Source organism: Pocillopora verrucosa, chromosome 2 (assembly GCF_036669915.1).
Source record: "Pocillopora verrucosa isolate sample1 chromosome 2, ASM3666991v2, whole genome shotgun sequence".
In the NCBI taxonomy this organism is placed as follows: Eukaryota; Metazoa; Cnidaria; class Anthozoa; order Scleractinia; family Pocilloporidae; genus Pocillopora; species Pocillopora verrucosa.
The window spans coordinates 11347140-11369937 of record NC_089313.1 but is presented as its reverse complement, the minus strand read 5'-3'; the positions used below and the strand labels follow the sequence as shown (position 1 = coordinate 11369937).

Below are 22798 nucleotides of genomic sequence, written 5' to 3'. Positions count from 1 at the left end.
ATATCGCGAATATATTCCAAAGAGTATGCGATAATCGTTCCCATTTGTGACTGTCTGACAACCGGGAAGTTTTCCAATGGAATTCCCGCCTGGACTGCCTGCTCCGAGGCAGGGAGAACTCTTTCTCTTAAAAACCTTTGCCAGCGAGAGTCGTGAATTAATTGATCGTGATCGAAGATCGGCTGCTGTGAAGTTCGCCATCTCACTACAGTAGCCGCGCTGTGTAATGCTCGTCTGAATGCAAAATAAACACGAGTGCAAGGGCCCTTTATCATTTGAGTTACGAAAGAGACTGGATGAAGAAGATTATGGAAAGATGCTCGCGACAAGCGCGCTGTTCTTATGGGAACCGCTGCAGATCTTCGTCCATGTAATTTGTTTTCGTTCCTTGATCGGTAAATGAAGTACAAAAGTGAAATTAACGCCACGAAAGCGACAGCCGCCGATGTAAATAAAATGAACAGGAGAAGTGGTATGGGATTCCAATGCAAAACTACGCACATTTCTTAACTTTCGCGAAGGCTAGCTTGCCAGGACTGTTTTGATAAAGAAATTAAGCCGTCTAGCACTTTCGGCATCTGTTTCGTCTAAAGCTTCGTCGTTGTCGTTTGCATATAAGTCATTGTTCGGAAAGACGGCTGGATCTGACGTTTGAGAAGTGTGCCTTTGCACGTGTAAACTGAACCTGCGTGGATCCAATTCATCAGTCACGAGTTCTCACTCCACAAATCAATCCGTCAGTTGCACTAATTAACTTTAAAAAAATCAGTGAACAAGTGTTCCCAGTGATAGACGTCAATTCCCTCTGTACAATCAATACGCTTCCTGTTCTGGTTATGCAAGTGGACCTTGGAGCAATAACTTCCAAACAACTATTTCCACACTCGACAGGAAATCCGATACGCGCGCGTAAAGTTCGAAACCAGACACTCACAAAGAGAGGCAAATTTTGAATTTTAATTATCGAAATTAAATATTAATAACTTTAATGCTAAACTACTCGCAATTTGTTTTTAATATCAGATTTCAATAATAGAGACCGGAAAGGGTGTAAATAAACACCGAGAGCATTTTAAAATACCGCGAAGTAACGTCAGAGTAAGCAAGAATTACCGTGATATTGCGTGAAAATCATCTGGTCGACTTGCAAAAGTTTTTGGAAATAAAATATATTTTCTAAAAAGCCTATTATGCAATTTCTCGTAAATCGAATATACATGAGCAGCAAACAGCTAAGAAATGCACCACAGTTAAAATGGAAAAAGATAAAGGCTTTGTTTATCATGCAAATAGATAGTTCACAGTAGTTACTAAGAATACTAACCAACAATCAAATTTCGTAAGTCACTTGTTTAAACACCAGTGGACCTTTACGAAGACAAAAGCTATTCTAATGCAACAGTTTTGTCCTTCTGTTACCGCCACGTAAGATGTGACCAACAGCACTTAAGCTAGAGACTTCTAGGTATTGTTAACCACCTGTCAACTTATAAATTCCAGACCAGCAAATCATCTTTTTCCAATAATAGAGTGTATTCTAGAGGGTTTTTGTTTTTCCATCTATGCCCACGTTCTTCGCGGGATATACTATTCTTTCAACTGGTGCCGGAAATTATATGCAAATACTACGATATCAAAAATATAACCAATGAGTTCCCTTTTACGATCATTTTGTGATTACAGATACTATAAGCATTCGCACAGAGCATGCTGGATGCAAGATACTACGATAGCGGTTTTAACGTGCGCGCTCTCTTTGGTGGATATGCGTGTTTGAAAGAAAGTAGTTGAGCACGGTTTACCGCTGTCACAGGTTCTCCCAGCCCACCTCGTGTTTAGATGGCGCTATATAAACACGGGAAAAATCCCCTTTACTCTGATAATTCGCTTGCTAAAGAAATCAGAGGAAGGTTTATAAAACCAACTATAGAAAATAATTAATGCAAAATGCAATCTGCATAATTGTCTGTGAAGATGGGTGGAAGGCGGACTCAGGGTGTAATAATTTTAATTGCCGTCTTGGAACAAAAAGTTGCGGTTGACCATCGTGATGAACACATTTATTAGTGAAGTATGATCGTTTTTCTCACGAGCCACTCATTTTGATTCTATGAACTTTTTACTGGTAACAGAAAATCAACTGACCATTTTATTTCCTCACTGATTCTTTGCACACCCCACGATTGTCAAGATCCCATTCAGACAATCAATTTCCTTATCAACTTGATTATTTTACCCCTCCATAGCTTCTTTAACAATTTTAAAAAAACCTGAAGGTCTCCTGTTTTCGTAGCTTCCAGATTGTAACTAGAGTACGGGAGAGTATTACAGGATTTATTTCTTGATGAATCGTCAGTCAGGACTAAGTTGTAAGACAGATGGAGCGTCTCCCGTCAAGCGAGACTACACCCCAGTTGCTTTAGTCGCTGCTCGCGGTTAGAATGCCCAGAAAAAGAGACGAACGCAAATCGAATTGTTGTTTCTTTTTCTCGCCTAGCATGCCAGGTAAGAGAAAATTCGAGTCAGGAACGCGGAGGAAAGATACAGGCCGAATCCAAATGCAACATTTTTTTGATGTAGATATAGCTGACTCCGCCTCTGGGCATAGAGAGAATTACGTGTTCTGATTAGCTACCCAAGCGAGGCATGCGAATATCTTGCTATATTCACCACACGCCGAGTCAATAACACATAGAAACCTGGGCTGTTTATTAACAACTCACCGTCAGATTATTCAGAGCTTGCTCGGCTGCGTCACGTGACGATATGTTTTGTACGTCATATTCACTGTTCAGTCGATCGATCAACTGAATCATCTTTTTCTCTGTGGTATGTGCGTCTTGGAAATACTAAACGCAATCAAGTAAAAGGAAAAGCAGGAAACTTAAGATGCATTTAAACCGTTTCAAAACTGATCCATGTCAGTATCTGATTAACTGCGCACCTACCGCTCCCTTATTCCCAAAATAATCAACTGATAACAAGTCAGGGTTCTTGTTGGGTTAGGGGAGGGGTAGGTGCGCAGTTGCAGAGATACTGAACCGAAAGAATATAGATCAAGCAAAACGTGAGGAAAAGTAACGGAATGTTGTCAGTTTACTCTCGATAAGAATGCAAGATCTCACAAGGCTGGAAGAAACTAACATCAGAGGTTGAACAGATTATTATGGTACAGAATAAACCACACCTGTTGGTACATCTCTGCATTTCTCACGTGCTGCTGGAAGGCGACGAGAAGTTGAGTAAGCCACCACCACTGACTGCGCATGGCATTCAGGTACGCCTGCATGGAAAAGATATCAGCCGAACACTCTCGTTACTAGACTTTTAAGCCGTTGTTTAGTTCTCGTGATTAATTTCCTCTGAATTGAAAACAACACAATGGCGAACGTGCTGGATTCCGGATCGAGAGGTCTGGGTGTACGAAATAGTCGGGTCACTGCCTTATGTTCTTAGGCAAGACCCTTTGCATCCAAAGCAGGGAGCTCCTTCCGGGAATATGAGGTGTCTACGAATAAACTCAGAGAAAGCTGACGAAATTTTTGGGGGTAACCAGGGAAAAGACCATCATTCCATTCGGGGAAGAAGCAAACTCCGGCAGGGATAAGTAGCTCCGTTCATGTTCGAACCTTCTCACAAAGATTTGCCCTCACACCTCTCCACCTCATCACCCTAAAACGCTGAATTGTAAATTGCTAAACATTCAATTCTCTAGAAAAAAGTACGCTAATCACCGCTATTCTTTCACGTCACAGGGCCACCAGTGACGATCCCCGTCTTTTCTCTTAATGAATCTCACCTCTATTGGTTCTGGCGCAGGGTGCCCACTCTGCACCAGGTTCTCTCCTTTAGTAAGCAGCATATTGTAGTGAGGTTCTCTGTCTCGAACATCAAATTCAAGATTCTAAGGGCATGAAAAATTTTACAAGTTTAACCCTTGAACTCCCAAGATCTGATTATTTTCATCCCCTCTAGCTGTTACACATTTCCTGGTAAATTAGTTAGGAGAATTTGGCATTAGATCAAGATAAGAACCTCTCAGTGATAAGTTTGAGTATTCTCATTACTTTTTTGCTGGATGATGCATGATTACTATAAGGAGAAGTTACAAGTTAATCACTTCCGGGAGTTAAAGGGTTAAGCAACAGCGTCATTCCCTACTCTGCCCCAATCCCGCTCCTCTCATAATTACAATACCTCTCCGTGTGCTTGAAGATCTTCAATGTCGTGATCTGTGATGGACCAGTCACGAGAGACCTCGGGCTCTTCCCGTTGGTTCATCCAGATCAATTCTTTGGTGGCTTCGCTCATAAACTCCACAAGACTCTTTAGATAATTAATGCGATTCACAGAACTTTTCTGTAAGATAAGAGTTCATAATGTATCAATACACAATTCGAATTTGGACGCACTGATCAACAACAAAAGAGAAAGAAGACATGTAAGATCAAAGTGTCGCACCACAAGAGCGGCGTATTCTTCGTGGATTTCAATGATCTTCTCACTAAGACTTCTGTCTTCAGCCTGCGTCAAAACAGAATGATATGTCAATAGATATCTACTGGATACACATGAGACATTTCATCCTCTCATCATCTAATCATCATATCAATACTCCTTGACCAAGACAACGCTCAAAGGCACTCCTCGACCCCAGATCCCTTCCGACCTAGCTCCTTCAGGTATCGGAACTACAAGTGCACTGGTTTTCCACGACACGTAACGATTTTCCTCATAGTTACGACGCCCTTAATTTATCAGTATTCTTACAACATTTTCCGCCCGGTTAGTAACACAAAACAAATCTCACCTCCAGTTGTTTAAGTTTATCCAGTTCGTCTTTAAAGGCAAGCACAGCATCGTGTTGAGCATGGTGGTTTTGTTGGTGTCTCTGTGCAGATGGTAAATCCAGACCAAAGTCTTCCTTTTCGATGGTGTCCTGTGCAAAAAAAGACATCGAGATTGGAGGTCAATGGCTATCTACGTATAGGCTGTAAAAACAAGGGATGTGTAACTTAATATCTGTAGCAGAAGCCACTAGCAACGTTAATACTATTATTGAAAGTATTGTTTCAGTTTCTGACTCTTCCATCAGAGTCCACAGTGGAAAGTCGAACAGAAAGAAGATTGTAATGACAAGAACACTACACTTTCAAACTACAAGCGCGTTTGACTCAGAGCCTCCTAATTCAAGAGAAAAAGACATAGTTTGAAACATGGGTGCGAATTCACAGTTTCTAGACCTGCAAGTCAGAGGTAAATAATAACGAGCATAAATTGGCAAAAACAGCCAGAATTGAGTGCAGGTCCACAAGAACATTAATGCAACGTCTTCTTGGATGAAGTTAAAGACCTGTCATAAATCATTCAAGCAACTAGAAGGAAAGTCCTTGACATTTTGACATCTAATTTACCTAATTTTAAGAAGACAGCAGAGAGCTCAATGTAAAGAAATGATCTTCTAGAAAACATTGCTCGTATTTTTGGAAAATATTATTATGGGGGAGGTTAAATAACACCAAAAAATGTCTTTCTGACATTTTACATGAGGGAGAACATTTTGAAAACGCAATATTTTAAATACCTGATATTTACGAAACAACATTTTTCTATCCAATCGAGCCATATTTTAGGAGCGTTGTTCCACGTATCAGTTTTCTGACGAAGTTAATTTTTTGTCGCAAAAAAAGACAACTGCGTAACGCTTCATATCAGCGAGAGCTTATTGCAAAAATTTATGCCTGCCTCTGAATGTGCCAGAACGGCAAATAAACATCAACAAATAAATGCAAAACGGAAAAATAATGTGAAGTTTCTGGTTACCACCTGCTAGATACGTGTTATTTAATGAAGATAAACAACCTACTGAGGGTTACCACAAAGAGGTGAAATATCTATTTCTACTTTGCTCGAGTTTATCAATAAATTATGCCATGTCTCATTTTGAAATTTTGCCCATATGATGACAAAAACAAGAAACACTTCTCACAATCACAAAACTATGAAAACAAAAACATTTTCTCACAGTTTAAGTTATGATCGGGGAAGAAACAAAGTTTCTAAATTTATCACTGAATTCTATTCCTGGTTTGTTCCAATCGAATCTATGGCAGTCTGCTAAAACTCAAAATGAGTTTTATACCTAAGTCAACGAAAACCCTCTCCTTAAGTTTTGCTTTTGGTCTATACATGATGGTGAAACTGATTCACAATAAATTCCACGACAATTTAAACTTAGACAAGATGTCTAAAAATAACAGTGCATAGGGAAGTCGAAACTCAATACCGGTAATGAAAACATGGTGCAAGAGGCAGGATTCCACACGCTAAGAACTGATTGAGCCTGTGTTTAAAATTCTTTGGCCAGCAGTCGGACTGCATAAATCACAATGACGTCACGCTAAAAATGATATATGATTAAAATAGCCGAGGAGATATGAACTTCATTTAAAACCAAAACTCAAAAGTAACGTTATTATCAATTGCTTGCTAATCCTGTTCACGATTCAGTTTTCGACCAAAGTTAGTTTTTGAACGAACCTTTGTTTCTCTTATCCAAGTTAACATTGCATCCAATCGCTGTGATTTATCCCCAGCTCCATCCAGTTCTGCAAACTTCATTCTCATTCGTGTGCGGCCCTGGGTCGAGGTTGTACTGTCGCTTCCGTCTGGGATAAATTAAAATTTATAGGTAGAATCAAACTCAAAACAAATATTTACTCCATAGCTTAGGCGCCAAAAGACCACTTCTTTGCGCTGATAATCAATTGCAAGGAGATTTTTTAATTGACTGTTGTCATGCCAGATCAAAAGTAAACCCAACGGTCGATTAACCCAATTTGCACCCTGCTATCAGTATGCATATTCTCCATACTTTTATCAATACATTCCATGTGGAACTAACAAGGAGAATTTTTCAAACAATCAAGAGCTTCTTAAGCTAGCGATCATTTCCCTTATTCTCTTGACTTTGACGTTTGATTCGGGGGCGATACCGGAAGGAGAAATAAAATGGCAGTCACTCTTTGGCGTCCAAGGGTATAAATCGAGAAGAATCAATCAGAATCAAAAGAAATGGAAATAATTTTAAGTGTGGAAAACATCTGATTGAAAAATCAGGACAGCAAAAGTTTTTAAAGACAAACCACATAGTTCTGTTTCTTTCTTACCGTCACTCAAACCCTCTGCGGACATGATCCGAGCAACAGTTGTCCTTGTTTCTGTGGGGGTGCCCCCTGAGGAACGGTAGGTCCTCTTTGTGATGGTTATGACCTTTCTTCTTGTCGTGACCTCTTCCAAGTCTTCTAGGCCGGGCGTTGTTTCCTCCGTTGACACCACAGTTTTCTCCACAGGTAATTCCAGTTTCATTTTCTTGCCGTCAGTCGTGCTATAAGTCTGGTAAGTGAGTACTTTTGTGGAACGAGCTTCCAATCGATCCTTCATCTCAGACCAGCGCCTTTCAATGGACAGAACTCTAAAAAGGAAGGAAAAACATGTTCGTGAAGTGGCCTACACGGCTGGAGCCTTTTTAACCGGTTTCTTCAGCATCAAAAGCCAGGAATGCTGCCACTTCTGTGGTCAGCTTGTATCCGTGAAAATATTTTAACATTAATTGAGGTAAAAGTTGGCCATAATTTGTATAATTTCCTCTTAACAAACTGTAGGTAATTAATCTTCTTATGAATGTGCGAATCGCTCAGTAAAAAGTCTCCCAGACTCACTTAATTCTTATTTCATCCGCTCTGGAGTAGCGGCCGGCGACAAGAATGTCCACGCCAGATAACATGTGCTTGATACTCGTCTCAAACATCTGCAGGAATGAAAAAAATATTATCAATCCAGACTATATCAAAATAATGCAGGGAAATTGCAAATTATTTTATATTAAATACATCAAAATCTCTTCCTCCTGGAACAATTATGACCCCGCTATCCAAACGTCCACCCTCTGTTTCCTAAAATTAGCCAAATGCAGCCTGTGTGAGTGCCTGTGTGGCAAAAAGACAACTTAAGGATGGCGCTTACCACAAGAGACTTTTCAATTTGGTAGAAGTGCTTTCGGCGTGTCTCGCTATCAATGGTATTACCGACTTCCTCTTCCTGCAAGGGACAAAATAAACATGATACACGTTTCAATTAATAAAATATTCTTATAGCCCGCCAACCAGTCATGTGAAGGAGAACAAAAACTTGGAGTGAACTATTTAAGTAATAGTCCGCCTTTTTTGCCAGTTTACCACCGGCGTAATAACCAATACGGATGTTAGGAGAACGCAAGAAAAGTTTGTAAATCACGTGACGAAGGCTATAGGTTTACCAGTGCACTAAATGATAGGTTTTGGACCAATCAGGACGCTCCTAGTATCTCAATTATTTCATATTTGTAAAAGTAATAGGACCGAGTGGAGTCCAGTTCGGTCTGTAATCAGACGGGTGATGAACAAAAATCGGACTACCGCGATACGCGAGTCCGATTTGTTAATCACGAATATGATTACAGACCGAATTGGACGACATGATATCCTGTTACCAATTCATCAAATCTATGACAGAATTTGAGAACGAAACTTAACATCAGATATACGTTTTCATAAAAAAACCAGTTAACTCGGCGAAATGCGAGGCAACAGCGCGCGCAAATGACGCGTTCTGTCCACTTACACCGGCATGACGTGTTAACTGTCCCTTTAACTGTCCTGTTATACTGTCCAATTACATACATGACGCGTAAACTGTCCTGTTACACAATCCAATTACAAGCATGACGCGTACACTGTCCTATCAGTGTTCAAATCGGGCTGGTGATAACCAATCACGTTCGAGAATTTTGTTGTAGTTTTGATTAAACATAGATAGCTGTTACTTCTGTACTTACTGATTTGATTCTTTCTTCAATGTCATCGAGTGAAGCGTCGACAAGAGTTGCCTGGTGATAGAGAGGAACACGTAAAATATTGATTTCTATATTTTAAATTTTAAAATTGATCCTATGATTCAGAAAGCAAAGGAAGCATAAAAATGCATGTTTTCAAATATAATAGTTCAGAACGCGAAGTTAACAAACACGCCATCAGAGTAGCTTACCACGACTCCGTAATCTCCTTTTATTGAACCTGTTCATTGAACCCAGGGGTAACATGCGATAGTGCAGTCTGATTGTCCAGGCGAGTGTAGTCCTGAGAAGTACTGTTGTTGGTAGTGGTGACTGAGCGAAAGTCATCATCAGAGTCACTTGACTATGATGAGGACTTCCGCTCAGGTTGTCGAAGCGTCAGTCACCACTATCGACAACAGTCTTTCTTAGGACTATACTCACCCGGATGATCAGACTTCACCATCTCCTTTTATAATCACCTAAAATTGCTTGGATTTCTTGAAAATTCAACAGGTAAAAGGATTGCGCTACCGTTTGAAAATTGATTTTTACCTGTCGTGTTTAAAATAAGGGAGAACGATGAATTTGCTCTTCGATCAGTCGATAGTCGCGTATAATCGCTCAAATAAAGTTTTCAACACGTTGTTTACAAACATAACAGACAGTTCCAATCTGTATGGAGTTGCAAAGAAACTTAACCCTTTAATGCCGAGAGCGACATTACATAATAAATATTTAATCACTTATTCTGAAATTTTCATCACCAAAACGCCAGTAAAAGATCTGCATATTGAAGACATAAAATCATGGCCCCCTCCAATATAACTTGATTTACCACCCCTACAACTTTTGGAACTTTTTGTCTTTGTACATATACTGTTTTGGTCCAGGTGATATCTCACCACAATCAACGTTCTGAGAGCTGCAATTTACGCTATAGTTTAGTGGTATACCCTTGATTAAGGAGGCAAACGAAAAATTTCAACGTTTTTCCTTTTTCACTTTGGACTCGTTTCAGTCCTTTCAGTTAGCTCCTCACACTTTTTGGTGTCATTTATATCATACCCCAGAAAACACTTTTAAAATTAAATATTAGACGTAGTCTGATGATTCATCGTTCTAATTTTTGAAAAAATTTGGCATTTCCTTCGGGCAGTCAAAGGTTAAGGGCAGCTTTTCCTTTATAAAGAAAGTATCTGCTATGTTTGATACCGACCTCCTTCTGGATTTTTTCTGCCACTTGATGCATCTGTTCAAGCCTGTAAAATATTTGGATTCAAGCAGAGGCATAAGATCCTAAATTAAACCAGGTATTCGAGACTCGATCTTTTGACTTTCACACGTAATCAGCGACTACCTTCTCCCAATAATTTACATACATTATCATGCAGACAGGTGATAAGTTCAAAGTGGATTATCAGTTAGCGCGTGTTATCTTGATGTCAGCCCAAATTCCTTTGTCTGGGGGATTAGGCGGGATTAATGGTGAAATTTATATATGGGAACATTTCATCTGTCGATTTAGATCCTCTGAGATTGAACTGAAAACTTTCTACACGGATTTCATAGTTTGCCCAGAAGCTGTCTGTGATTGGTGGAGGCATTTGGAAAGAATATATGACAGCTGATCACAAGCACTTTCGTGGAGATGCGTATCAAGAGACTTTGTAATCCTCTTAATCGTAAACTTTACCCTTTGATTCTCAAGGCCCCGCTAATGAAAAAGACAACACGATGGTCGTTCAAGACAGATTTAAATCATTCTGGATTCTTGTGGGCGACATCTTCTTTTCAAATCATCACATTTTGCACTTTCATGAATACGATTTACAGAGTATCGCTTGAGCTGTGCTCTAGAAGAGCCCGAGTGCCACTGGCGACCAATTTTTGAACTTTGGCCCTTGTCTTTCAAAAGTTGGCACCAAAACAACGCCTTCAGTGACCTGTTGATTGTTCTAAGAGCACTGCTTTGGACGCATATCATCTTAACTAAATTCAGTCAGATTAACAGCTGAAGAGTGAAAACACATATCTAACCTGGTAAGCTCAATTCTTAGTGACTTGTTGTAGTTGTCTTGGGTCTCTACAAGCTTTGTCCATGACTGTAAGGAAAATGATGTAAGTCGCGACTTTGAATTTTGAGAAGAAACACTCCCCACCCACCGCCCTGTACAAGCGAGAGTCCGAAATAGTGACAGTCCCCTTCGCATCCGTTTAAAATAGAGAGAGAGCACGTTGCGTGACGAGACCAAACAAAAGCTGCGAAGGAAATCTTCAATACCGAGAGATGATTAAAATGACCCAGGTTTTAATTAAATAAAAAATAAAAATATTTAGCGCACAAAGAACACTGAGAGACTCTTTCAAGATGTTCAGTTTCTTTTCATAAGTAGAAAACACGTAAACATACTGAATGGTCGAAATATCGTAAAAATGCAAACATTCCGCAACAACAGAAGACAACTTTGTAATTGAATACGCCCAATTAATTCGTTGGAAAAAAATAGAACAATAAAAATGTTAGTTTAGAACCAGATGAAGTGTAGACGATTCCGAAATAGCATGAGCTGTTTCATGGCATTTCCCCGTGGTTTTACCCGTCATTCAGCGCGGCTTGACTCTAAATATTTCTTATAGGAAGGCGAATTTAACTAGTTACTATTCAAGGGGTTTTCAATGAGAAAAACGCACAAGTTGCGTTATTAACCGCTGAGAATCATGTCACATTTAATCTGTGTAAGCAACAGAGAAATCTCTATCAGTTAACGTTACAAAATAAACATTTCTTACCACTTCTAATTCCCTGGGACTACATTCATAAGGAAACTCCAACCAGGTTGCCATAGGGCCATACAGTGCCTGGAAGATAAATAACAAAGTTACTTAGCTCTTTAGTTGGCTTATTGCAAGTTTTCATAATTTTAAAGCTCAAAACTATCTTAGTTTGAGGCCAGCAGATTTTAGCAGCAGGTAAACAACTTTCTCACGTAAATTTTTTTTTTTAAAGAACGTCGCGATCTCATTTTGAGGCTGAAGCCGAACGCCCTTATTTCGTCTCGCGATTGACGCCAGGAAACGTTCTTAAAATGCTCTTATAGTTATGTAGTACAGTATTCCAATGATTACCTCTGACGTGATATAATTGTCCTGCTAGACAACATTTTTACATTTATTTTACCATTATTTACTCTTCGCAGAAAAAAAAAAAACGAGCGAAGTGACTCTCTCTGACTCTCAGTCTGAGTATGTTCTTCGTACGTTCTTAAAATTTTTGTTAATCTCAGCCTAAACGTTCTTATAAAAAAAGGTTACTATAAAAGAAAGAAGAATTCTTGCCAATTTGTCAAAGTTCAAGACAAGCCCGAGGTCACTTTCCTTCCAAAGAAGATTCCAGATTTTTCCCTTGCTTTAGTTAAATTGTCTGAATTTCTTTCAAGCTGCATGCTATTTTCATCTTTCTAAGATTCTCCGTAATGTTTGCCATATACTCCTATGATTCTAGCTGTCAGAATTTTAAAGCCACATGAAACAATGTGGCTCTGTCTTTCTTCTCCGCATCTTTCTGCTTGACAACATGTTGATATCGTAAGGAGACAAATTACTTCTTGGTGATAGAACCTGTGAAAACTCTGCCAGTGACAAAAATTACTTCCGGTGATAGAAGTTGTGCAAACTCTGACAGTAGGCGCCCATGGGAGTTTGGTACTGACTTTACTTTTTCATTACCTGTTTTGATTTGTGTGACTGACAACACTCTACAACGGGGATTGCCTGTAATCTAATCCAATATTTACAGAAAGAACTATTCTCCATAAAAATTCAGAAACACATTTAACTGTACCTGTAGTTCACGAAACACCATTTTTAAGGAATGTCTTGAGGCTTCCATCTCAGGAAATTCACTTATACGGTAGCGGTTATACTCAACAATGAGCTCCTGAAAGTTAAAGAATAAATTCAAGATGTGTTCATTTTCAAAGGATTATTTCAAGCAGAGGTGCTGCAGAATACATAAATCCATCGAATTTGTAAATCAAAATTTGGATCAATTACTGATAATTTCCTAGGACACTCTTCATAATCATACCCGTATCCCTTCCCCCCTTTGCACCCTCTATCCTTGCCAAAACAACCAACAACTTTACGCATTTTGTTAACTTTACCATTCAACTTTAGGGACGCTTTAGGAAATTAATGTTCACACAATTTTTGTCACCGGTTGTAGCAGGTGTAAGCCTCTCGTGGCTTGCTCTATATCAAGGGAAAAATCTAGGAAGTTTGGAATAACAGGATTCCTATGTTGAAGGGGTGTCAATATTGTACTACGGAGGTAAAGCCACAGAGCGAGAGGAATTGTATTCAAGCTGGCAGACAGTTTAACTATTGAACGTGAATTTAAACATTTGTCTAAGCAAAATCTGGGGGGAAACATTTCATTCTCCTAAACTCCTACTACTTTGCTGCACATCATAACAAAAAAAAATGTCTCTTCAGCAAAGTCGTGAACAAAAACATACAAATGCTGAGTTTTGTTCTCCTCTATTTCCTTTGTGTTATTATTTACCTTTTTCCGCTAACATAAATGGTTGTAAATAAAAGGAAAGATGCTTAGTTGATAGTAAATGCACAAATTAACTTTTCCTCCAACCTTTATTCCATGGATAGTCTTTGGGAATCTCTGTTTCTCCATTTTTTGCTCCACTTTGTTGATCTCCACAACTAGAGCTTTTGCCAAGTTACAATATTCTTCAAACTTGAAAAGCTTTTCCTGAATATGGAGAAATCACAGGAAATTAAATTTGATTCAAATAAAGAATAGATTAAAGCAAAAATACTTAACTGGTCAGCTTCGTTCATTTTTTTGGTTTCAAATCCCATTAAAAAAAATTAATAAGAAATTGATAGAGAACTCGACATCTTATTAACAAGGATGCTTACATTATCCTGCAATGACTCTTGCACTGTTGGCTCTTTTGGAAATACTTCATACAAGGAAGATACATATGTCCATGATAGATTTTTCATCTGGTTTGTTCGGTATTTGCGAGATCTAGAACAGAAATCATAACAGGTTCAAGGTCATGCATACAGAAATTTACTTACAATGCATTCATATCCATATTGAACGTAAAAGTTTAAGTAATTCCCTTGCCCAGGAAAATACCCATTTGCTGATCACTAGTTACCACAATCCATTCTGACGATTTGACAAGCAATTGCCACCAATTCATCCAACAAATTTCTCCAGAAACTGGTGCATAACAAAACCAACCCTGAGTGGTTGACTGTCCTGATAGCAAATTGAACCTGTAAATTTAGTGATTTATTTTACCTTCCACATCTAAGAGTCTCGGAACACCAAGTTCTTTCTCAGCCACATGAAATGAATACTCCAGGTTTTGATCAGGGCTTGCTTTATTCAACTTGGAGAAGTCCCACAAGATCTGGCCTGTTGTTGGAAAAAACAATCACAAGTCCATGATATTTCAATTAAAGACCAGAAATTCACAAATCACATTATGACTGAAATATATGTGCCAGACAAAAATCAAACTTAACCCTCTTTGTTACACAAATTAAACATTTAAGATACCTGTATCTGTTGAATAATTGCATTGAAAGCCAGCCCGTCTCTCCATGAAGTTGTAAAGTTTCCAACATCAACTGAAGGATAACTGAAAACAGAAAGAAACACAATATGTTCTTTTCACTTTGCCTCAGTTAACAGCATGTTAAGCTCAGCATCAGAGAAAATGTTTTAGGGAAAGTTACATGTTTTATAACTTCTGGGAGTTAAAGGATTAAGTAAAAGCAAGCAATTTGTATGATGCACAGAATCACAATGGAAACTGAATGGCAGTTGCTCTTTTTTTCAGCTCATGATAACTAACTAGTTGGAAAAGGAATTCGTGTTTTAAGGAACAATAATGGAGCATAGTAAAGCCAAATCAGTCTGTGAAATCCCACTTTGGACACTTAACCCTTTAACTCCCAGAAGTGATTCACATGCAATTTCTCCCTTCAATATCCATCCACTATTCAGGAAACAAGTAATGAGAGTAATCAAATGTATCAGATAGAAGTTGTTATCTTGATCTAACACCAAATTCTTGCAACTAATTGACAATGAAACAGGAAGCAGCTAGAGGGGAGAATTAATAATCAGATCTTGGGAGTTAAAGGGTTAATTGCAAACTGCTCTTATCATCTCAGCACTTACCCCTGAGTTACTTTCTTTGCCCATAGAAGACAGAGCATCTTTAGCTGTCATCTGCTCCTGTTTTCCCACAACTTCCACCTCTGAAATCTGTAATTATAACCATTACATAACAATAATTGTAAGAAACATGGACATACATGCATTTAGTCTGGAACTGGACTAAAATATAATTTTCTGCTAAGATGTTCAAAAGAATCCTACAAGCTATCAACAAAGTAAGGGAAGCTTACTTTTCAAGAGGCAGTGGAACAGTTTTTATTTTGAAACTAGTCAGAATTATTCAGCAGTAAATTTATTTACCTATTAGAGAATCAACAGACATAAAATGAATACATGGTTATTGTCTGACCTGGTAGTGTAAGATAATTGTCCATATCAGACCCAGGGTAAGCTTGGGATTACCATCCACTATGTCCTCACTACGAATGTTTACCAGTTTCACCTGAAAAAAATATTCATTAGCTTAAGCTTTTTAGGACATGAGGGGTAACATTGGGTAAAGAATCTTTCAAACCTGTTACTCCCTAACATCAGTATGCATATTCTCTATACTGTTTCTCTATCAATTCCTAAGGTTCTGACAAGGAGAATTTGTTTAACTATCACAAGCTTCTTTTTTCCGGGTGATCATTCCCTTTATTCTAATGAACTTGATGTGCGATTCAGGGGTGATATTATAAAGAGAACCTACAATAGATTCTTGCTACTCTTCAGGATCAAAGGGTTAGGAAACTTGCAGGAAATTGACGTGTTCAAGAAAACTGTGGTTTAGTTGGAGCTCAGTTTCAAACTAAGCAGGCAGATGCAGATCCATGCAATGTAGTTGAACAAACACACATCTTGTTTTAAGGATACATAGGCTGATTTACAGGGAGAAAATCATCCTCAAGACTTATGATTATAATTAATCCTCAAGACCTATAAATACAATTTATCATTTCATGTGCTTTAAATTGGTAATTCAGTTCAGTACAACACAGATCCTAACATTTCTCTATCAAATACACCCTTGAGTGTCCCATGGTTTTTAATTTCTACACTATGTGATTGAAACTTAGGATACCTGCTGTGACTGAAGAAATTCTAAAGCAGTCTGAACATTCTGAAGTCTGTGAAATCTTAACTGTCCTCTTTCTCTTGGCTAAATAGTAAATATCAAAAAAAATAATGAGAAAATTATGAAAGATCATCTCATTACAAAAAACATTAAGTTTACATTCATGTAAAACTTGCAGTTTAGGAAAAGAAGAAATCCCATAAAAACTTTACAAGACAAAAACATCTACAGTTGCAGAGAGATGGTAACAACTACAGATATGCGAAACTAACTCGCATATCTGCCATAGCTCATCCTCACTAAATAATATGAAGTAACCAAGATTATTATCAATTCATCCGGATGCCATGCTACATTTAGTCAATAATGGGTTTACAACTGCATTAGAGAAAGTTTCTTGGACAATTTTCTGAAACTTAGTTTACACTTTCCTGTGAAAGATGACTCCGTAAAAGTCGTGCACTATCCCTAACCAGACCTTTCCACCATCAGTTTAGCTTGCTAAGTATGTAGGCTACTAAATTAGCCACAAAGAAATTCAAAATGTTACTTCAGTTACTATTTGTTTCAAGGGCTGGTGATTTACAAACTTCTCCTGTGTTCTCACCACACCCAAACGGGTGATTGCAGCATTATACCATAGAAAGTGTCATTTACTAGTGCAATAAATGATAGGTTTTTGGACCAAACAGGATGCTCATGGTATCTATGTAAGTAATTTTATATCACACATTAGTGCAGTATTCCAAAACATCAAACACCAAACTTAGCCAGTGCTGAAATACAGAAATCTGGTCTATCCAAGGTCTACTACATACATTTTCTCAAACCACAACTTTTTACAAAATTAATATACTTACCAAGTTGATCTTACAAAGAAGCTCTAGCAGTAATAACAGATTGGTTCCATCTCTTAGTTCCTCATATAGATCCAAAATCCGTACATTAACCTGAGAAGGAAACCATTTCAGTAGGTTAGGGCAAGATTCAAGTTAACAAAGGCAACAGTTATCAAGTTATCTTGTCAAAAAGAGTCTTACTTAGTGGATAATGGATAGGTAATTTATAAATAGGCAGCAAGAGGGCTAAATTGCATATTTACAGATATATAATATTACTTATAAAGTTTTAATCCCAAAAAAATACATATTATAACGGATAATAAAATACTAAAATTAATTTAACACTGTGAAATTGGTAAAACAAATTCAATCTGTAAAAAACATGTCAAAATACCTTTTCTCTAAAAACAAGCCTAATAAAAATGTGTTTCTCTAGCAATCTTTTTTCCATTTTGGGACTCAAAAATGCCTATTGCATCTGAGTGAGTCTACTGATTTATGTGCTGTAAGCAAAAGCTTATGCTTATGAAAGTGGTTATCCTCATCAGTCTGATTTTATTCAGATCCTACTCATTCCTAATCTTTCAATGACCAATTATAGCATTATTGAAATATTAGCAAACGTCCTGAACAAGCTCCTAATACTGTATTAATCACATCAAGTTAAAGAGGCATGGCTTACATTATTTTGCTCTGAAGGATGATTCACCTTTTTAACTCCCTGATCATGAAATGATTAATTTGTAACCTCTCTTTACAACATCAATACATTATCCAGTAAACTGGTAACGAGAATTCTCAAACTTATCCCATAGAGGTTGTTATCTTGATCTAACAACAAATTTTTTAATTGTACAACTAATTTACATTCAGAACTTGGGAGTTTCAAGGGACAACTTTAGGAATAAGCTCCAGGTTTGTATATCATTTTTCTTGCAGGTGTAAAGCTTTGTAAGCTGGTGTTAAGATAACTTTTTCTGTGTTTACCTTGCAGTTTTATAAATCATACAAATCATTAGCCCTTATATACTGTTTTTGAAAAAAAAAATAAAAACCAACTTTTTAAATATTATCCTAGAAATGAATAAACTGCCTTTTGGACATGCGGCCCCTGATAGCGTTAGTAGTAGTTTTGTTAATGTGATTATTACTTCAGAATATAATCTCTCAGTTTAAAGCTGTTCTGTTTGAGAGATAGAAGGGTAAAAACACACTGTGTAAACTTGGCATCGTTATATGGCCAGCCTGAAATTAACTTATTCAAACTGCAAAAAAAATTGAATTGCATGCCTGATGAAAAAAATATCAAAGGGAACTCCTTTTTAAAAACAAAAGGTCAAACCTCTAGTTCCTGTTTAGTCACTAAATGCTAACCATGAATTCTACACCATTTCAATTTTTTTTATTAGCTAACTGAGATACACGTACACCTTGTAAAAGATAAACATTTAAATTTTAATGTAAAATTTGTAAAAAGTCGGCAAAATTTCCTATCCATACATGATGGTCTCTTAAGACCCTTTGAGGTAATGTATCTTTTCAGCTCACTCCAACATGCCCGAGAAGGCAAGAGAAGTAAATTAACTTAATCCTCTTGAGCACACCTTCTACTTTATAACCATTGCACTGTAAAGTGAATTCCAATACAAACTACGGACTCAAGTAATCATTAGATGCAATAGGCCTCTAATGATCGATGAGACGGAAATCCGTATTTAACTTAGGGACAGCAGAGGAAAAAACTTTGCACCATGTATTACACTGACAAAAAAAATTAATGAAACCGCACATAAATTTCGTAACCTATATCTTACAGATAAGGCTTATGTTCTATTATTAGTAGCAACTAAACACACAGTTGAACCGCAATCGAGAACGAATGAAATTGACAAGCTTACTTTCTGAAGATGTGGTTAACCCACTTTGTGAAAGTTTTCTTCTGAACTGCATCTCTGTGATCTGTAACATAGACGAAATGTAGCAAAGGTTAGCGCAGATCTTAGTGGTAAGCTTACAATGAAGTTTTAATAAAACTAACTATCCATCCAAGTTGTTATCTTTGAATGAAAACAGTAATAACACGGACTAATTTACTGCATAAATATACCTGCCTGAACACCGCAGTGTAGCAATGATGGAAGAAAAAACTCTAAAGAATTCGCTTTCACCTTTCTGTCGTTATATTGGTCAACTTCAGCGAAGCAAGCTTCTCGACCGACCGAGAAGGAGGTAGTTTAAGTGTTAAATCGACCACTATACTAAGTCGAGTACATAAAATATTCACAATAAGGCTACTAAAACAAGAAGCCAAGATTTTGCACGAACCCCTTCTTCTTCAGTAGCGAAACACATGGTGTGGTTTAATTACCTGGCTCGCTCCGCCTTAACTCGATCATTAACTCATAAACATTGTCGTCTTCCTCATCCAATTCTTCCAACTCGTGGTCCGCCATTTAAAAAATCTGTTGTCTCCAATCTTTAGGCCCTATTCATTAACCTTGACAAGTACGATTACTCCCAAGAGACTCGCTGCTTCACTCGAAGTCATTTCACAGTCAAACTCGTTTCTCGATCGTCAAATTTTGTGTCACAGAGCGATTGATGACATTTACACTGGCAAGAAAGGCAAGATGCGAGCTCTACCACAGCCGCGAAGTACCATTTGTACTGGACGTTTCTCCGATGAGCAAGAATGCTGATAATTTTCATGCAAGACCTTGTTATCTTTAAATCCCGCCTTCTCAAAATATATTATCAAAATGAAGCCTGCACGCCTCGTCTTAATAATGGCTGAGATGAATGCGTGATGCGATTAAAAGTTTCACAGTCGTGTCGGTCACTTCTTGCATTTATGCCAACTGGAAGTCCAAATAATTTGTGAAATATGAGAGCGATTCTTGGGGTGTGGTGACAAACATTGTCTGATGTGACCTCCTCTCTGATAAGATGTAGTACAGCCCAATAAATTCTTAATTTTATGCAAATGTTGGGCCGGATGGGAAAGTGGCGAAGGACTTTTCTACGTGTATTAATCTTGTAATTTATCCGTGTCTTTTCTTCCAACAACTTTCACCTGATTTGGATTAATACTTTAGCCGACTGCGCAAGTTTGTTTTTGTTTTTCAGTGTTAATATTTTAATATCAAAGAAAATAAGCTTTCTAACTAACAATAAAATAAAAACAATGCATGTCTCGCAACTGCGACTGGAAATCATGTGCTCACTGACTGTGAAATAATGTGATACGATTCGAGAATTCGGCTGACCGTGCATTTGTTAATGAATAATTGCCAGTAGTACTATTTCTATTTGTATCCTCGAACAAAGACAAATAAAGCAATTGACAGACAGCTCTGTACCTTGTCCTATCTTTAGCTTTATGTCACTGGTTAAACGTCAAAAATTATTCCGCTAGCATAACTGTTGGCAAATTTTAAGTATAGCTGCCAGAAAGTTAATTCGAAACAGGTACTTTAGCGCTGCTTCGATCGTGAATTGAAGACATGGTAATATACCAATTTAGCTTTCCCATTGTTGAACAGCAGAGAAATTTCCACAAAAACATAACAAGCAGACAGTTAGCCAAGCACAAGGTCAATCAGTTCTAAATGAAAATCTACTTCTCGAGATTTCTGCACGTTAACGCAAAGTAAACAAGTATATGATTCAAGGTAACCAACTTCTTAAAATAATGATGAAATTATGCAAAAGAGCGCGCTTACCAGCAATTTTACACACGGCTCTGTCGGCAACGTTCGATGGGCTTCGAGTCCCAGAGCGAGACCTTGGTCTGCCGTGAATGGGAGTAGTTGGTCTAGACATAATAATTCGCAGTATCTTGTGACAACAAGTTCATCTTCTTCTCAGCCAAAAAGAGTCAGTTCTGCTCCACGGTCGAATCTTGGGTTTGGCATCACATCCGTAGACCAGAAATTTCCACATGCAAATAGAATTATTATAAGAACTTACGTTAGTCATTGCTGACACTCAAAAGCATAACAACAGGTATGTTCTCGCAGGGCGCTCTACTCTACCTTGCCGTAGCGATCCAACGGATTAAACAAAGCAACTCCAAGGTACTAAATTAAAATTCTGAAGAGATAGCACAATTTGCCTCTTCACAGACGAGCCACCATGTTTTCCTTTCTTTGAATATTCATTAAAGTTGCTTTTGTGCCGGTTTGTATCGTGATTGGCCGGGCGAGTATGAAAGCAAGTGATTAGGAGCCAAACGCAAAACGCGTGACACACTTTCTTTTTTGGCGCGTAATCCCTCCTTCGCGTTTGAGGTTGTCTCGTCAATTTTATTACTTAATCTTTAGCTGTTGATTTTGCATTTAACGGCACCTATTCCGGACTCGGACAGATTCACTTTAATAAAAACATGGGTGATATGAGAACGAGTGTAAATTTGATCCACTGAGCGATCACATTGAATATTTAAACTTCACGCTTGGCGACCAACCTGCACGAGAAAAATCGGACTGCCTGTAGCGCACCTATGTCGCGCCTTCAATGGGTCAAGAACGAGTGAAATATAATCTTAAGCAGATCTTTCTTCTCTTAAAGAGGTAACGACGGATTTGAACCGATCTTCGGCCACAGGTTCAAAGCCTTGCCAAGAATTAGGCTCGGTCATGCAAAGGAAATTTTTTAATGCATGGTTCCTGTCTTCTGCTATATCATTATATTTTCGAAATAATAGGTGTATTTTTATTGTAATTATGTTAAAAAGTTGCGTGTTGCGTGCGTAATGAGGCGGATACTAAGTAAACAGTGACGAGTACTAAAGGAAAGACTAAACATTTAATATAGGAAGACCGACTCTCATGTGAAGTCGAAGTCCTTTGCTGAAAAAACTTGAACTCATCAAAGTTCACAGGAATGTCCGCTTTCCTAAGATATTTTAGATGCGAAAGACCGCCATGTCGTCGAGTTTGAACTGCACCTAACTGTGACTATTTCCGGGATTACAAAGCTCGAAATTTGCTGCCTTGAATCTCTTTGATCAAGTTACAATTCCATCGCGTGACAACTTGAAAATATGTGCATTATTTGTAGAAACTTTGTAAACAAATGCATAAAACTATTCCGGGGTCTCTGGGTTAAAAACAGAAACGATAATTAACATATCCATTGTCGAATTGTTGCTGACGCGGAAAATCAAATATTCTTACTTTTGACAGTCTTTTTGAGGATCTAATTTACGAACCAGACATATAATATCATCAGATATGTCTTCATTCCGAAGTCCAGACAACGTTGCGACGAAGGATGTGTTCTAATCATTGCTGACATTCCGTTACCGCAAAAACGCACAATATCAGCAGACATAATTCGATACTGAGTTAAAATTAAGGAAACAGCTTGCCATGACCTTATGTATATATTGTTCGTTATTTCGCCGATTGTCTCACTGGAGTCTGTGACCGGAGGGATTTCCAAAATGAAGCCCATTTAGAGTTGTATTCTCATTTGATTAACGTGCTTCAGTTTCTGGTGAGACAGAGAGAAACAACGAAGAGGGCCCTCGATTTCCTTCCCTCCCCAGCTTCTTCATTTTAGTCTTCCCTCCCCCTACCCCTCCCCCCTCCTCGCCTCCACCGGATAGTTGATTAGGATGCTATGTTTCAGAGGCTGGAGGGGAAGACTATCGGCGATGTAGATAAATGCAGAATTCTATACTATAGTTTGATAAATAAAAATCACCGACCTATCTTTTCTTGATGTATTTATCGCGTGCAAGTCATCAGGCTCGTGTACCCTGCGGGTAGGAAAAGGAAACTTCGAGAAGGTTGGTTCCC

The 22798-nt window shown here is 38.1% G+C and overlaps 1 protein-coding gene and 1 pseudogene across 1 annotated transcript in view; both read right to left on the bottom strand.

Annotated features, from left to right (window-relative positions):
• The window catches only part of LOC131771850 (dystonin-like), a 97640-nt gene extending 83312 nt beyond the window's left edge, over positions 1 to 14328 (bottom strand). Inside the window, exons 1-18 of the mRNA XM_066162162.1 lie at positions 14208 to 14328; positions 13814 to 13925; positions 13524 to 13643; positions 12717 to 12812; positions 11666 to 11734; positions 10913 to 10977; positions 10092 to 10134; positions 8876 to 8926; positions 8026 to 8100; positions 7722 to 7810; positions 7170 to 7474; positions 6541 to 6668; positions 4811 to 4939; positions 4462 to 4524; positions 4198 to 4359; positions 3800 to 3904; positions 3188 to 3283; positions 2724 to 2849 (exon numbers count right to left, since the gene is read on the bottom strand). Of these exons, the coding sequence (XP_066018259.1) occupies positions 2724 to 2849; positions 3188 to 3283; positions 3800 to 3904; positions 4198 to 4359; positions 4462 to 4524; positions 4811 to 4939; positions 6541 to 6668; positions 7170 to 7474; positions 7722 to 7810; positions 8026 to 8100; positions 8876 to 8926; positions 10092 to 10134; positions 10913 to 10977; positions 11666 to 11734; positions 12717 to 12812; positions 13524 to 13643; positions 13814 to 13900 (1809 nt within the window). The 5' untranslated portion in view covers positions 13901 to 13925; positions 14208 to 14328. The remainder of the gene's footprint in view (positions 1 to 2723; positions 2850 to 3187; positions 3284 to 3799; positions 3905 to 4197; positions 4360 to 4461; positions 4525 to 4810; positions 4940 to 6540; positions 6669 to 7169; positions 7475 to 7721; positions 7811 to 8025; positions 8101 to 8875; positions 8927 to 10091; positions 10135 to 10912; positions 10978 to 11665; positions 11735 to 12716; positions 12813 to 13523; positions 13644 to 13813; positions 13926 to 14207) is intronic.
• Positions 14329 to 14459: 131 nt separating this feature from the next.
• On the bottom strand, positions 14460 to 22451 carry LOC136279232 (alpha-actinin-4-like; annotated as a pseudogene).
• Positions 22452 to 22798: the final 347 nt, after the last annotated feature.